We start from the raw sequence: 17,072 nt of genomic DNA, 5'->3' as shown, positions 1-17,072 counted from the left end.
AGAAAGAGAGAGAGTGAGCAGGGGAGGGGCTGAGAGGGAGGTAGAGAGAGAATTCTAAGCAGGCCCCATGTCAGTCCAGAGCCCAGCATGGAGCTCAGTCTCAAGAACCATGAGATCATGACCTGAGCTGAAACCAAGAGTTGGATGCTTAGCCAACTGAGCCACCCAGCTGCCCCTATTTTTTCTGTATCTATTATAGGTTTTGGTTTGTGACTACCAGGAGGTTCATATATAACATTCTAGCTATACAGCAGTTTATATTAAGTTGATGGTTGCTTAAGTTCAGACATACTCTAAAAGCACTTCGTTTTTACTCCTTCCCTCTACGTTATACATATACGATGTCTTTTTTTCCCCACATCTTCTTATTTTGTATATCCCTTAACTAATTTTTGAAGATGTAATTGATTTTACTACTGTCTTTTAACTTCATACTAGCTTTATAAATGATCTACTACCATTATGATATGTTTATATTTATCAGTGATATTTTTTTCTCTTCATAATTTTCTTTTTTCTAGTATGATCTTTTTTTCACATAAAGAAGTCTCTTTAACACTTCTTATAAGGCCAGTTTAATAGTCATGAACTACTTTAATTTTGGGGGGGAAACTCTATCTCTCCTTCAGTTCTTAATGATAACCTTTCCAGGTCGAGTATTCTTGGTTGTAGGTTTTTTCTTCTCAGCACTTTGAATACATCGTGCCACTGTTTTCTGGCCTGCAAAGTTTGTACTGAAAAATCAGCTGATAGCCTTGTTGGATTTACCTTGTGCTGAAGTATTTGCTCTTTTCTTGCTGCTTTTAAGATTCCCTCTTTATTTTTAATCTTGGACATTATTATTGTGTGTCTTGGTGTGGATCTCTTTGGAGTCTATGTTGTCTGGGGCTCTCTATGGTTCCTGGTTTATTTCCTTTTGCAGATTAGGGAAGTTTTCAGCTATTATTTCTTCAATTAAGTTTCCTGTCCCTTTCTCTCTTCTCCTTTTGTCTCATTTCCTATGATGCAAATGTTGGTACACTTGATGTTGTTCCAGAAGTCCCTTAACCTATACCCATTTTTTAAAATTATTTTTTCTTTTTGTTGTTGAGTTGGGTGGTTTCCATTATCCTGTCTTCCAGATTGTTGATCTGTTCTTCTGTATCCCCTGTCTTGTATTGACTCCCTCTAGTGTAGTTTTCATTTCAATTATTACATTCTTCAGCTCTGGTTGGTACTTTTTTTTACGTTTTTATTCTCTTTGTTGAAGGTCTCACTGAGTTCATGCACTCTCCTCTCTAGTCCAGTTAGCATCTTTATGACCATTACTTTGAACTCTTTGTCAGGTAGATTTCTTACCTCCATTTTGTTTCATTATTTTTATGAGGTTTTGTCCTTTTTGGTTTGGAATTTATTCCTCTGATCCTCATTTTGTCTGATTGTTTCTGTGTATATTGGTCAGTTATATACTGCTCTGGAAAATAGTGACCTTATGTAGAAAACTTTCTATGGGTCCCAGTAAAGCAGTTTCCCTTGATCACCAGAAACAGGCATTCCAGGGGTGTCTGCTGAGTGGGCTGTGTGTGCCTTCCTCTTTTGACTGGGCCTTGACTACTACAGTTTTGCTGGTAGGTATGGCCGGCCTTCTACAGCCTCCCCCCACTTGGAGTTGCTTTAGAGGCTGCCTGCCTCTGAGATGTAGCAAGCTGGCATTTGCTCTGGAGGGGTGCCTGCTGGGATGGGCAGGTTAGTAGGATTGGTCTGCAGGGGCACACTTGGGTGGGGTGAGCTGTTTTAGCAAGGAAGATGGAGAGTGTTAGACCTGGCTCTTGCCTGTGTCAGGCCACCTAGGCTGAAGGAAGGCTAGAAAAATAACTCCTACCAGTACTTCTGTTCCGGGGGAAAGTTCCTGTTGACCCTTGCCCCTCTGGCACATGCCCTAAAATTAGTTGGTACATCTCCTTCACCTATATAACCCAGGTGCTCTTCAAACTGCTGCCATTGTGCTTGGTCTTGGATGAGTGATATAGTGCTCTGGACCTCTAAGACTGATCTTGGTTTCCTATACCTCTTTGGTTCTCTTGGAGTTATACCTGCTGATTTTCAAAGCCAGACATTATGAGACTTGTCTTCCCAGTACAGCTTCCTAGGTCTCAGGATATCCAATGTGGGGCCTGATCTTCTTGCAGTGGGTTTTGTTCCTGACCACTTCTCAGTCCCTCCTGCCCTTCTTGATATGGCTTTTTCTTTATATCCCTGTGGTCAAGAGCTGTTCTGCTAGTCTTCAGGTCATTTTCAGAATGAGTTGCATTATGTGTACTTTCAGCCTCAGTATGTCTGTGGGTGGAGGTGAGCTCAGGATGCTCCTACTCTGCCATCTTCTCTGTAGTCTCGTTCTGATTTTTTTTTTTGAATGGCTGTTGATTTTGATTGGATTATGATAATTTGAATTTTCACTTGTTGATTGCTAAATTTTGTTGTATTATTTCAAATAGTGTATATTGTTCCAGTTCTCAGTTATTTGAAATCAGTTGGATTATTTTGAGGTGTATTTTAAAGATTTGTTAGTGTGGGTCCAGAACAAGCATATTGTAGGACAAATTTAACCCCACTACTAAGGAGATGCCCTCCTGAGGATTCAGCTGAATCTCAATGCATTACAAGGTTTATCCACTCTGACTAGTAGGAACATAAACTGTTGCCAGCTGTGTGTGAGCTCCATCTGTTGTCCCATCTATTCACTTTTGTTTGTCTTTTCCTAGCCTTCTGTAGTTTTCTGTTACTTGTGTATGGGTTTTACTCATCCCAAGACTTGAGCAGACTTGAGATTCTTACCCAGTGTAGTTTTCTCACTTCTATGCAACTAGAATTTCTAGTTGCCTTATAAACTTTTAACTCTGTTTCCTTAGCTCAGTTTTGCTTGGGTTCCCCCACTATGTCTTCTAGTTTGTAAACTGACTCCAGGTTGTAAGCAGGGCAATTATAGTGCTTGCTTTGCTTTTTTTGCTTTCTTTCAGGTATTACAATCCTATGCTGCCTGTTGTCGAATATCCAGAACCCACTGTTCCATATATCTTGTTCAGTTTTCTAGTTATGTTAGTTGAAAGTTAAGTCTGGTCCCCATGTCTCCATTTTGATTGGAAGTAGAATGGTATCTCTATACCGTAGTTTAAACTGTTTTTCAACCTTTGTCATACTTTTCCTTTGAAGTAACTATAGTACAGAAGATAATTGATCCTGTAGGAGTGGGTCGCACTCAAGATGTCTGTGTGTAAACTGCTGGTGATAGTTAGGAAATATGTGTTTTATTTTTTCTGTTCACTCTTTTTATCTTTTATTATATTTTATATTTTATAAAGTATTTTACAAAAAGTAGAGTGTCTTCTTGTCCTTAAGTCTTTGTGTAAAATTTACACACTAGGAATATGCACTATATTTTTTGGTAGTTTCCTGTATCTTAGACACAACTTCCCACTCTTAGTAAACGTTGAGAAACAGACATTTCTCATTTCTGTATCCATAATAGATTATTATAATATTTAGAAAACACACACTCATTTTGGTATAATGTGAAGAATTTTAGTCTAAAAGTTTTATGCTGTTTGGTTAATTAGAGATTCCCTAATAGAGAATAGAGTATAGTTGCAGGGTTTTCTTGCTCATTTTCTGAAATGAATCTAATCTGATCTTTCTCCAGATCTGTATTCTTTCTGACTAGGTGACAATCCCAGTGCTCTCTATCCTTGGCATTATTCTCCTTTTCACTGTATTGAAACTATAGTTTATAAGATAGCTGCAGTTGCCCTTGGAGGGCTCTAATGCTTTGGCTTTTTAGGATTCATGCATGTGGTAACAAATACCACCAGTAACATCATCTCTAAAGGATGAGGACTATAGATATGTACAATTTAAAATTATTTCTTTTGGAAACTCATCTATTTTTCCATTCTTTCTTTATTTCTTCTGGAAATTATATGTGTTCTTCAAGGTTATGCAAGCTTTGACAAGCTGTGCTTTGCCAGCCTATCCAAGGGAAAAGTCAGCACCTTATATAGAGCCAAAGTAGAGGAGAAAAATCCCCAATTTTTATGTCATTGTGTCGGGAAATGGAAACCATAGTGGGTATGTGTGCAGATATATGTAAACTTGTAGCTCTGCATGCTGTTGGGTCTATATTGTGTTCTTTTTATGCCTTATAGGGACAATATGATGCAGGCCATGGTAAAAAAGGTTTTTTTTTATTCACTTTTTAAAATAGGTGGATGTTGGGGCACCTGGGTGGCTCAGTCAAGTAAGCATCTGACTCGGCTCAGGTCATGATCTCGTGTTTTGATTTGTGAGTTCGAGCTCCACCCTTGGCTCTCTGCTGTCAGCACAGGGTCCACTTAGGATTCTCCGTCTCCCTCCCTCTCTGCCCCTCCCTGGCTTACATGCTCTCTGTCTCAAAAATAAATAAATACTAAAATAGGTAGATGTTTTTGTGATGCTGACTGTCAAGATAAAATTTCTATTTTAGTAATGTATCTGGTATCTATATGATATTTATATACATAAATGAAATGTTTATGTAGCCTTTGCATTTTACCCTAGACTTTGTTGTGTGCTAGCTTGTGTTTGACTCTGGTTTCATTTGGCCTCCTTTTTCTGAGACTTTACCTATTAAATGTACACAGCCTACCTTCTCGTGTTCCAGTGCAACTTGGTTACTCATCTACTTTTTTCTTTTGCTTGTGTCCTGGACAAGATTTCTCCCTCTATATTTATTCTTTTCTACTTTGAAAGTCACCTCTTTGGTATACCATTTCACTAGGGTATTATTATATAATTTGATAAATTGATGAGTAATCCTCATGTATTAATGATACTGCTACTGATAGTAGGGAGTTTTGGTATTTAAATTGATAATTACAGTAGGTTATTAATATTATAATGTTAAGCACTTTGAGTGAGAGTTCATTTTCTTTTATTTAATTTTAAGAGTTTTTAGGCTTTATTTTTTCCTTTTGCATTTATTGCTGTTTTCTTTTTTTTTATATGAAATTTATTGTCAAATTGGTTTCTATACAACACCCAGTGTTCATCCCAATAGGTGCCCTCCTTAATGCCCATCACCCACTTTCCCCTCCCTCCCACCCCCCATCCACCCTCAGTTTATTCTCAGTTTTTAAGAGTCTCTTATGGTTTGGCTCCCTCCCTCTCTAACTTTTTTTTTCCTTTCCTTCCCCTCCCCCATGGTCTTCTGTTAAGTTTCTCGGGGTCCACATAAGAGTGAAAACATATGGTATCTGTCTTTCTCTGTGTGACTTATTTCACTTAGCATAACACTCTCCAGTTCCATCCACATTGCTACAAAGGCCATATTTCATTCTTTCTCATTGCCATGTAGTATTCCATTGTGTATATAAACCACAATTTCTTTATTCTTTCATCAGTTGATGGACATTTAGGCTCTTTCCATAATTTGGCTATTGTTGAAAGTGCTGCTATAAACATTGGGTACAAGTTTCTGGGTTTTTTTTAGATTCTTACCATGAGGAAAAGATAGGTCTTTTTAAAACAAGTTAAGTAGTCTCTTAAAACCATCAGGTTCTTGGAGAAAATTGTTTTTCTTGAAACTCAGGCCAGCAGAGGTATGTCTGTATTGTTTCCTTGGTATCTACAAGTCAGGTATTTTCATGGATGTTCTGCTCGTCCCAAAAAGAGAGCCTAAAGCTGAGTTTTTCACTTGGGGAGTGCTTAAATGCTCCACAAATCAGTGACCAGATTTGTTTCATTTTGTGCCCATGTGGTTTCTGTGGGTAGTTTGTTGTTTTAAAAACTTTCAAAGAAGAGCATTTTTTTTTTCCTGGCAATCATGTGTATCCCATGTAAGTATTTTTCATTATTAATAATCTTGAGAAGAACCAACTCCAGGTCATAATACATTTGGCTAAAATCATAAGGTTTTATCCAGTCATCCCATATGATTTGTGTCTGGTTTGCCAAAATCCATTAATTTGAAATTCCCAAAGGGCAGAGTAATGGTTTCCTCTCCTGTTTCTGTCACCAACCTGATTTTGTAAATTATCTATCAATTTTGTGTAAATTAATAGTCTTTAAGAGAAGTTCATGAGATATATAGATTTAATTTCTTCTAGGCCTATAGGCTGGTTTTACTTTGGGTTGTTTCCACCCCTTCTTTCATACTCTATATAGAAATTTCCCTTTCTGTTTATGACTTGAATTCCAGCTTTCTTATTGTGTTTTGCTTTTCATCTTCTTCCTCATTTAGGCTTAGTGGTTAGAAATCTTGTCTTTAATTGAATTTCAAAGTGGTTGAGTTTTTGTCATTTTCCGTTCTCCTGTCCAGCAGTGAGGGTTTGCTTCTGTAGGTATGCTGCAACCTTTTAATAATGAATTTGGTTTTAAAGAGAAATTGAATTAAATTCTTGAGTTATTTCAGAAAGTTGTAACATCATGCTATTTATATTTCTGGCCACAGTGAGGGTTTTCATGAAAATGAAGTTTTGTAGTGAAGTTTTTCAAAGTGAAGCTTTTGTGTCTCAGCTTGTAGGCATGAAAGGTGTCTTTAGGATTTGGCTAGCCCAGAATTACAATGTTAAATAGTCCACATAAATTTTTTAGTTATTAAGTGAATACTATTTATAATTAGGAAGTAAACAGAAAGAAAACCTGAAGAACCCCTTCTCTGAATTTTCTGATTTAACAGAGGACGAAACTGAAATCTAGATAGATTCCGTGACTGAGATAATCTGCAATTTAATGGAAGCATTAGGTCTAAGCGCCTAGAGCCCTGACCCCACATCCAGTGCTCTTTCCACTCCCTTGGAATCTCTTACTATCTTATTCCTAATAAAATAACAATTTAGTGTAAAATGTGATAACATTCTGGTTTTAAAATACTCTAATACATTTTATTTTTGTGATATAAGTTTGAGTGATGAAAGCTTACAAATTCATACCACATTTTCCTCTTGTCCTATAAAAACAGTATTGTCTTTGAGGTTATCATTTGGTTTAAGCCTATTCTTCATTGTATTAAAATAATTTTTAAAATTTTCCAAAGCTATGAAAACATGCAAATAAGAACTTCCTATTTAGCATTTATTGATAGCCTATTTAGCATTATTTCTTTCCTGTCTTTCTAACTGAACCTATTTTCTTAAGGCATCTAACCCTTCTTCACATGAGTCAGAAAAAGGGGTCTTCTTTCCTCGATCCAGGATTGAGAGTTTAAGTGAAACGTGGAAATTCCCTTTCTTTGCTAGTGACAGGTTCAAAGATGGGCAGATCACAATCTCAGAATATCTTGATCACTTTGTTTCCAGCCTGTTGGTAAAGCTCCACACAGGCACTCAGCCAGGGGAGTTTACAGAGAGTTCCTGAAGCTTTGACTTGTAGTGCTTAGAGCCTGCTGTATCTGTGTGCTTCCTCTTATATTTGGCAATGGTTATACATTTCCTTATTGTTTAAGCTCGTTTGCTTTTGGAATTTCTGTTACTTCTGGATAAAAAGTATGCTATCTGATGCATCTCCTAATACTTTATTTTACACTGTGAAAGATGATTCAGTAAGAGATTTTGGCTACTAAATTGATGTGAATTCAAGGAATAGGGGAGACTTTCAATAGATTTGAAACTAGAAGAATCTCTGAAGAGATTTGTGACTGAGAGAATTATAAAATCAGGGCTCTGTAGGCATCATAACCCATTGTGGTTTACCTTTCATCTTTTAGCTCCACTGAACTTTTCCTTTTAAACCACTGACTCCCTAAATCCAGTAGTTTCTGTTCATTCCTTATCTTCTTTGACCTCTATTATGCCTGTTTCTATTCTTGTACAGTTTTTCCTTATTATTTCTAGGGCATCATTCTGTCTTTGTATATTCATGATCATCTCTTTTAAATTTCTTTTACTAACTTACTTTATTCGACCTATCCCTTGAGTAGTAATGGTTTTCTATGTTGTTGTTGTTGTTGTTGTTGTTGTTGTTGTTTTTGGCCTAATTAAAAAAAAACCCTTTTATTGTTTAGAATAATTTTAGATTTATAAAAAATTGTGAACTCAGTACAGAGAGTTCTTATATACCCCACTCACAGTTTTTCCTATCATTGATATATTAGTATGGTACATTTGTTAAAATTAATGAACCAATGTTTATACACAATTACTAATTAAAGTACATGACTTTTTTCAGATTTCCATAGTTTTTATCTACCTTCTTTTCTCTATTCCAGATTCCCATAAAGCAGGATATCATATTACATTTAGTTGTTATGTATACTTAGGTTCTTCTTGGCTGTGATGATTTTTTAAACTTAACTTGCTTTTGATGACCTTGACAGTTTTGAGTAGTACTGGTCTGGTGTTTTATAGATTGCCCTTCAATGAGGTTGGTCTGATGTTTTACTCACATTTGGAATGAAGTTATAGGTTTTTGGGAGGAGACCATGTATGTAAAATGTCATTTGATCATGTCATATCAAGGGTACATACTATCAACGTGACTTAATCATTGCTAATGTTGACTTGAATCATTTGGCTGAGATGGTTTTTGTCAGGCTTCTCTGCTTTACATTTCTTCTTTCCCCTCCTTTCCATATGTATTCTTTGGAATGAAGTCGGTGTGTTCAGGCCATACTTAAGGAGTGGGGAGTTCCTCCTTCTTGAAGATAGAGTATCTGTATAAATTAATTGGAATTTTTCTGCATGGAAAATTTTTCCTTCCTTCCTTCCTTCCTCCCTCCCTCCCTCCCTCCCTCCCTCCCTCCCTCCCTCCCTCCTTCCTTTTGTCATTTATATCAATATGGACTTGTGGATATTTATTTTCTACTTTATTTGGCCTAATTTTTTAATTACTGTATTTATATTGATGCTTTCTAAATATGTTTATCTTGGAAATTCTCACTTCTGTTTTAGAAAGAGCTCTTTCTAGTTAACTCCCTATTGGACTGTATTCCACTGGCTTTTGTTTTTATTTTTGTTTTTGTTTTGAAACTTTAAATGTGACCATATTGCCTAGACTCATACTAATCATTTTATACCTCATCTTTTTCATTTTATGCCTCATTGTCCTACCTAAACTTTCTTTTCTACCTGCTTTCTCAAGCTAGAAACCAGTGGAATCCTTTAGTTTTCCTTTCCCTTTTACAACCCCCATTAGTAGCTCTTATTTGGATTATATTTATGTCTTTCATTTCCCTAAAACTAACCTATTACTTCCACCCCTTAATCCACATTGCTTCATCGACCTTTTTCTAAAATACATGTCACTTATTCAGAATACTTACATCCCTTCTCAGAATCCTTCAGTGAGTTCTGTCTCTTGACTCTAATTTAACTGTGATTTTAGGCAAATTACTTGGTCTTTCTCTAGCCTAAGTTTTCTTTTTTCGAAAGTGTAGATAGATAATGATAGACATCTTCTGAGGATTAAAAGTGGTAGCATATCTAAAGAGTTTAGGTATGTGTCTGATACAAAGTAGTACACTGTACAAGATAGTTATTTTTATTGTTTTATGGCTCCAACTCCTTAGAATGACCTTTCACAATTTGGCTCCTACCTACTTATCCAGCAGCTTCATTTGTAGATATTCTTCTGCCATGGGCACCTTGTCATTCAACAGTTTCATATTACTCGTATTTTGGGTTTGCCATACTATGTGCTTTTTATACCTGTCCTTTCTCACATGTTCCTTTGTCAGAAGTGTTTTTATCTTTCTTGACTAACAGGAAAAAGTGGCTTTTGCATATCTCAATATTCAACTTAAATATTCCCACCATGCAGAGTTAATCATCACCTTTTCCTATTCGTGTCACTATACCATGTGTATAGATATCTAATGTATACTATATATATGTTTGCAAGTTTGTCTTTGTTAAATTGTGACCTCCAAGGGGAAAGGAGTAAACTTAATTTGTCATTACATTGCCAGCATTTAATATCACTCAGTTAAATTTGTTACATAGACTGCCTTGCAAGTGCTGAAATCATGTCTAAGTATCCTTTACTAATGGTCAGCAGGCTTCTACTTGAACCCACCCTGTAGTGGCACATTTATAATTGGAGAGGTGGTGATTACTTTTAGCCGGGTCTAAATTTTAGAATTTTAATTTTATGTAGATTTTAAATCTCTTTGCTTTTGGCTTTCATTTGTCTGTTCTCTGGAGCCATCATTAGTCTGCGCATTCAGCATTGTGCAAATATTTGAGCACCAAATATGTTTTAAGTACGTTTCAAAAATCTCTTGGTTAGAAATGAAATAAACCTGAAACACTCCAGCCTAAGAATAACAAGTTTGACATTGATATTCTCCAGACTTTTTTGATTATTTACCTCTATCAGGTATCAGGTATACGTCCAATATTGGTGTGTTTATCTACTTATTGTGTGTGTGTGTATGCATGTGTGTATGACTATAGTCATACGTACATTATAAAACAGACACAAATATAGTACCTCGCCAAAGATAAAATACGTGTATTTTATTTTAGATGGAGTATTTCTTCTCACATTCTGATGGATCGTCTTGCTTGTCTCCTGCTCCTCCTCAGGGTGGTATGTGCACACCATCTTAAAGACGTCTGATCTACGTAATCAGACTCTGTTATGGGTAGGGTTGGAGCTGGTCTTTGGGATGACTGAAAAGATTCATATGCCTTCAGGAGATTTGCTTTGTTTTTCTTCTTAATTGCTTCACTCTTTCAGACCAGCTTCTCTCTGGGGCTAGGGCCATGGTTGCTAGCTTTGGGCTTGAGCCTTTACAGCTTTCATTTGTTTATTGAACAGATTCCGAATGGAGAATGTAGTCTGTGCCAGGCACTATTCAAGGTATTGAAGATACAGCAATGAGTATTAAAAAGAAGTATATTTAAGCGATAAGTGCTATGTAGAGAATTAAAGTAAGATGATGTGACAGTGATTAAGTGACTGCTTAAGAAAGCCTTTGTCCAGAGGGAATGTTAAAGCTGAGATCTGAATCAAAAGAAATAACTAGCTCTGTAAATATCATGAAGAAGAGCATTCCAGGGAATAGCTTAGGCAAAATTCTTAAAGTGGGACTGAACGTGCATTCTGAGGAAGTAAGATAAGGTGGTGGAGTTCATAACTTAGTAGATAAAGAGAGTTTTGTGAACAGAAAGGGAAGGGACTTTCTCCCTTCTATATCTAGTTGGAAACATCCCAAGGAAAGATTGATTGATTGAGCTATAGTTTCCTATCCTTAGGACTAATTATTAATTGTGTTATTTTATTTAGTTCAGTTTGAGCAAATTGCCCACCGTTATGGCTAGGAGAAGCTTGGAGGGAAGGGTGTTGGGTTGGCAAAATTAAGAGATGCCACTTACTATGTGTGCCTTATAGTACAAGGGGTTTTCATTTTGTTATCTAAGCGTTCTGTTTTAATACATTTGAAGATAGCTATTGTTTCTTTGTTGACTTTTTATGAAGGCTAAACTTTTGTAGTTTTTTTCACTATCTCTTCATTCTTCTCTGAAATAAGTCTTTAACAACATGTATTATTTCAACAGTACATGGTAGTGGTGAGGGTGAAAGGTGGAAAGAGAAAATGAAAGTCTCAGTTCATTCTTCGAATATATCCATTCTACTCCCTGAACAGCCATTCATGTGTAAAGGATACATGTAATGTGATGATTCTCTGTGCTTTATTTTCTAAGACAGGGAAATTGACCAGTGTATTTTAGGAAGCATTTTTTAAGTTAAAACAAAAAGAGTTTTCAGATGTCTCTGCGTAATGGAGAAAACTTTAACTCATATTGTTTCATCTTCCAAATATTTTGAGTGATAGTTTTGCCTATTGTTTTTTGGTAGTATTAAAAACTTTGATCCAATATGACGGTTGCAGCTGCATGGTTTGCATTTTGAATAGTGGTGGGTGGACATAATATTGATTCATTGGTGGTATTTACCATTATGGGAAAAACTGGATACCAGATTTTGATGTTTCTGAAATGATGCAGTTTGTAGCATATCATCACTATGTGATGTTTTGTAACAATCTTAATTTTTTTTAGTTTATTTATTTATTTTAAGAGAGACAGAGAGAGCATGAGTGGGAGAGGGGAAGAGAGAGGGAGAGAGGGAGAATCCCAAGCAGGCTTCACGTGGTCGGTGCGTAGAGTCCTATGTAGGGCTCAAACTCATGAAACTGTGAAATCGTGACCTGAGCTGAAATCACGAATCTGTCTCTTACCTGACTGAGCCACCCAGGCACCCCAACAAGCTTAATTTTTGAAGTCACATGGAATAGGTGTCTATAAGGAAGCAGGAGAGTCTAATTTCTATAAATTAATATGATGTATACTTTTTTTTTTTTTAACGTTTATTTATTTTTGAGACAGAGAGAGACAGAGCATGAACGGGGGAGGGTCACAGAGAGAGGGAGACACAGAATCTGAAACAGGCTCCAGGCTCTGAGCTGTCAGCACAGAGCCCGACGCGGGCTCAAACCCATGGACCGTGAGATCATGACCTGAGCCGAAGTTGGACGCTTAACCGACCGAGCCACCCAGGCGCCCCTGATGTATACTTTTGATAAACTGTACAATAATTGTATTTGATACCATGTTCTTTTTAAGAAATCATGTTATTATTTATTCTATTTATAGTGCTTGAGCTAAGTTAGGTTTGATTTCTAACCTAGAAAGAACTCTTACGTTAGAGTTCCAAGGTGAGCCTCATATATTTGAGTATATTTTTATTTTTTTTAAATTTATTTACTTTATTTTAGAGAGAACGTGAGTGCTCATGAGAGCAGGGGAGAGGGTCAGAGGAAGAGACAAAGAATTTCAAGCAGGCTCCATGCTCAGCATAGAGCCTGATGTGGGGCTCGATCCCATGACCCTGGGATCAAGAGTCAGACACTCAACTGACTAAGCCACTTAAGTGGCTAAGTACTAAGTACTTAATTTAGATATTGAAATGCTATGTATTATGGATTTTAGAAGCTTTAAGAAATTCCCTAAAAATAGAGATCTATGGTAATTAATTGGCTTTACTACTACTACTATTACTACTACAGAATTTTAGCAATGCCTTTCTGTATTGTAAGTTTGGGTTTTGAATAGTGGGTTGTGAGAAATAAATTGGAAATCTTGTCTCTGTGGGTTGGAATCTGGTGTGGCTTCAAATGACAAACAAAATATTTTAGCATGTACATGCCAGGTAAAATTTCAAATGGATTTTCCATAGGGTACAAACTTTTGAAGCCAAATAATATAAAGGGATTTTATACTTACAGGCAGACTCCTGTTGAGTTACATTGGTTTTGTTAATTTATGGTGGGGAAATCAATAGCTGATGAAGCAGACAACTAAAGAAATATCTTGTACAGTTTGTTTCTGTCCACTTATGACACGTTGTTTGGGGAGGAGTTCTGAGGTGACGTGTAAGACTTGGTATCCTAAAAGTCTGGTGGGTTTTTTCTTTACATTTTTAAAATGACAGGTGTATTTCAAGATCTAGAATATCTTGTTTTGCTTCAAGGAATTGTCCTAGAAGAATTGAAATTAGTTTCACATTTATAATTATACTTAAATGAAGATATATGTGTTTTCTTCTTTTCTTCTAATTTATTTGAGAATTTTAGGAAAGGAATATTGTGCTGCTAGTAGAGTGGCCGGTGTTCAAGGGTCTAGGTGAATTTATTGTCTTTCAGCTTGCATTATTCTTATTTATATGAGTGGCTGGAGATGTCACATGTAATTTGAGGTCTACATCTGGTTTTATGTTGAGTGAATCTGATTTAGGCTCGGCTATCTTCAGTGGTGATTTTCCCAGCTGTAAATTAGGAATTTGGCATAGAAAACTGTGTGGTTTTGTGTAAGTAGAATTCAGATTGTGATGTTTTCTGTCACTTCATAATTCTAATTTTAGAGTTTCGGTTTTTAAAGCAGAATAATTCACTCCAGAAAAGTCTAAAATCTGATTACTCATATATTGCCAGGAACATTGATGGTCAATGGTTTGAGTCAAACTGAGTATCTTTTATTAGAAATATGGTGAATAGTTTTACTCATCCACTCAGAATTGTAGCCATGAACTTTATTTTGTTTTCTTGATTTCAAGTTTTTATTTAAATTCTAATTAGTTAACATATATGGTAAAATTGGTTTCAGGTGTAGTGTTTAGTGATTCATCACTTTGTATAACACGCAGTACTTTTCTATCTTGTAAAGACTACAGGAAACCCTTTGTATTTGCATTCTCAAATGTCTTGGAAGCAGAGATACTACGGGATTTTTCCTCACTGGTAATAAAAAGGGAGGAGTAGGGGATAAATGTGCAGCATGAACCACTCGTTGCTGTTTGCCTTTCCTTAAAAAAACAAAAATTCACCTTTCAAATTAGTGGTCTGAAGTGGACAGGGTTTCAATTGGAATATGGCAGGTACCACAAAGTCTTTCCTTGTAGTTATTACCTACTTGTGCAGTGCCATCTATTTGATTATAAATGCCTTGAGGATTGAGTTTACTATATATTCATCTTTGTATTCTGTTACACTTAGCTCCTCACATAATTTACACAGATAAGTGTAGCGGGCAGTTGAGTTAAATTGGATTGGCTTGAATTGGAGGGGATGAGGATTAGGCAGATGGGAAAACAGGGCTAGTCTGAGGGAAGTTAAAAGTCTTTTAGTCCTTCTAGATATCTTGTTTTAGTTTAAGTAATCAAGATGGTGATGTTTTATTTACCTTTAAAACCGTTATAGTTGACGAGTCAGAAATTGTAGCGTATCCTTCTCTGTTACCAGCTGGCAATTTACCTTTCAATAAGCTGTTCTGGTTAATAATTCTGGTGGCTAAAAAATACCATTACATATATTGTTTCAGAGGATAATTCTCATGAATTAATTTCTAGACTAACTTCTTCAGTCTTTTTCTGCTCCCCACCTCCCCATTTAAAAAACGAATGTGGAATTTGCATATATTGTGAAATGTCCAGATAGGGGGTGTAGAATTCATTGTGTTTGACATATATATAACTGTGTACTATATACTCCAATCAAGATAGGAAATATTTCCATTTTCCCAGAAAGTTCTTTCGTTGACCTTATACTCTCTCTATAGACCATTTTACCCCATCCTCTGATCCACTCTTCTGATTTCTTTTACATAGGTTAGTTTTACCTGTTATTGAACTTCATATAAATGGAATTACACAATATGTACTCTTGGTGACTGGCTTGTCACCCAACATGTTTTTGATTTTTTTTTTTTATTATTAAGTCTGTTGCTTTAGTCTGACACATAACATAAAATTTACTTCACCATTTTAAAGTATACAGTTCAGTAGCATTAAGTGTAATCACGTGGTGTTATCATCACCACCATCCGTCCACAGATCTGTTTTCATCTTGCAAAACTGAAACTTCATCCTTATTTCTTAATTAAAAAAAAAAAAAAAAAACGTTTTCTAAAAAGAACATAGGGAAAAAAGAAAAAAAGCATAGGGGTGCCTGCGTGGCTCAGTTGGTTAAGTGGCCAACTTCGGCTCAGGTCATGATCACAGGGCTTGAAGGCTCCTGAGTTTGAGCCCTGTATCGCTCTGTGCTGACAGCTCAGAGCCTGGAGCCTGCTTCAGATTGTGTCTCCCTCTCTCTCTGCCCCTCCCTGCTTGCACTCTGTCTCTGTCTTTTTCTCAAAAATAAATAAATATTTAAAGAACAAAAAGAGCTTATATTACAATCTCCTTTATCCAACTCGATTGGATATTGCTTATAAAATTTTCTTTTTGGCTAGAGTGGTTAGTCATAAAAATGTTATGTATATACCTTAAAACATAGTATATATTTATAACCCAGTGTTTTGATATTAAGCCCACATCTTTTCTATGAACATAGGTCTCCTGATTGAAATTAACCATGGCCTTTCTTAAATCACATCTATCACCATTATCTTCAATATCTAGTTTAATTTTCCTTTTAGGTATGATGAGACAGTTGAAAAATAGTCCCAGTGGTTACTGTTCTAAATTTTCTAGTCTTACTTCTTGAAAATATTTTTTTAAAAAGCAACTAGACTTTATCAAACTGTTATGAAATGTTCAACTTACTCAGGGAAATGATGACTTCCAGTTCTTATAGATTTTAAAATATTTAATCATATAATTATATTAGCAAATAAATTGGATTAAATATGTTTAGAGCAAAACAACTGATTCTTACTAGTGTATAGTCAACTCATGGGAGGATAGGTATAGGGTCATGTCTTAGTAGCCTTGACACTTTCCTTCACACAGTAAGAATCAAAAGCATTGGGGCATATATGTTTCTTTCATGATTAATTTATGAGTTACTTAATGGAAGACAAAGAAATTTGTACTGTAGATACTAAGTTGATAATTTAAAAGTCTCTAAAAGTTTCATTATTATACTATAAACAGGTAGTCTGCTGTCTTCTCTATTGTCATAGTGAGTTTATTTGTACGTAAAATTAAATTGTAGTTTTGGTTTGTTATCTGTCGTTCAGCACAGAACTCCCAAAACTTAGTTGCTTAAACAACTATTTTATTTTGCTCACAATTTTGTGGGTCGGGAATTTGGGAAGGATTTTGATGGCTGTGTACTGTTGTGTCCTCTAGCACTGAGGCTGCCATTTCTGGAAGAGTGGGAGATTCATTAGGTGTTTTTCTCTTGATGTGGTCTCTCCACATGGCTATTTTGGGTTACTTTACAACATAGTAGTCTTAGGATAGTAAAATTTCTTCTGTGGAGAAGCATCATCCAGAGCAAGTTTTCCAAAGTACAGGAAGTGAAAGCCATCAATTTCTTAAGGTCTAAGCCTAGAAAATGGTACAGTGTCATTTCTGTCACATACTAGTAGTCAAAGCCATCATGGACCTCATTCAAGGCATGCCATAGATTGGCCATTTTAAATCTGATACAGGCTTAAATGGTGTATACAATTGATGACATTTTTATTTTTAAAGGCCTGAGAATATTTCTGGTGGATGTCAGCATTGAAGTCTGTGGAAGAACACATGGGTCTATATTTAACTGATTCAAATTATAAATGAATATGAAACATCTGGAGAGAGTAAAACTGATGAAGGGTAGAATGCTGGCAGCAACATCA

The 17,072-nt window shown here is 36.0% G+C and overlaps 1 protein-coding gene across 21 annotated transcripts in view; it reads left to right on the top strand.

Annotated features, from left to right (window-relative positions):
• Positions 1 to 17,072, top strand: part of CCDC91 (coiled-coil domain containing 91) — a 362,057-nt gene that overhangs the window by 40,261 nt on the left and 304,724 nt on the right. For 6 of the 21 annotated variants that reach the window (XM_025930323.2, XM_086713746.1, XM_086713735.1 and 3 more), the window contains exon 2: positions 10,473 to 10,536. The exons of 14 other annotated variants lie outside the window; for them this stretch is intronic. In XM_025930323.2, the coding sequence (XP_025786108.1) occupies positions 10,473 to 10,536 (64 nt within the window). Of the gene's footprint in view, positions 1 to 10,472; positions 10,537 to 17,072 lie in introns of those variants that run through there. One more of the 21 variants, XM_086713752.1, reaches the window with a different exon arrangement.

Source organism: Puma concolor, chromosome B4 (genome assembly GCF_028749965.1).
Source record: "Puma concolor isolate L17-30 chromosome B4, mPumCon1.1.hap2, whole genome shotgun sequence".
Classification (NCBI taxonomy): Eukaryota; Metazoa; Chordata; class Mammalia; order Carnivora; family Felidae; genus Puma; species Puma concolor.
This window is presented reverse-complemented; position numbering and strand designations above follow the sequence as displayed.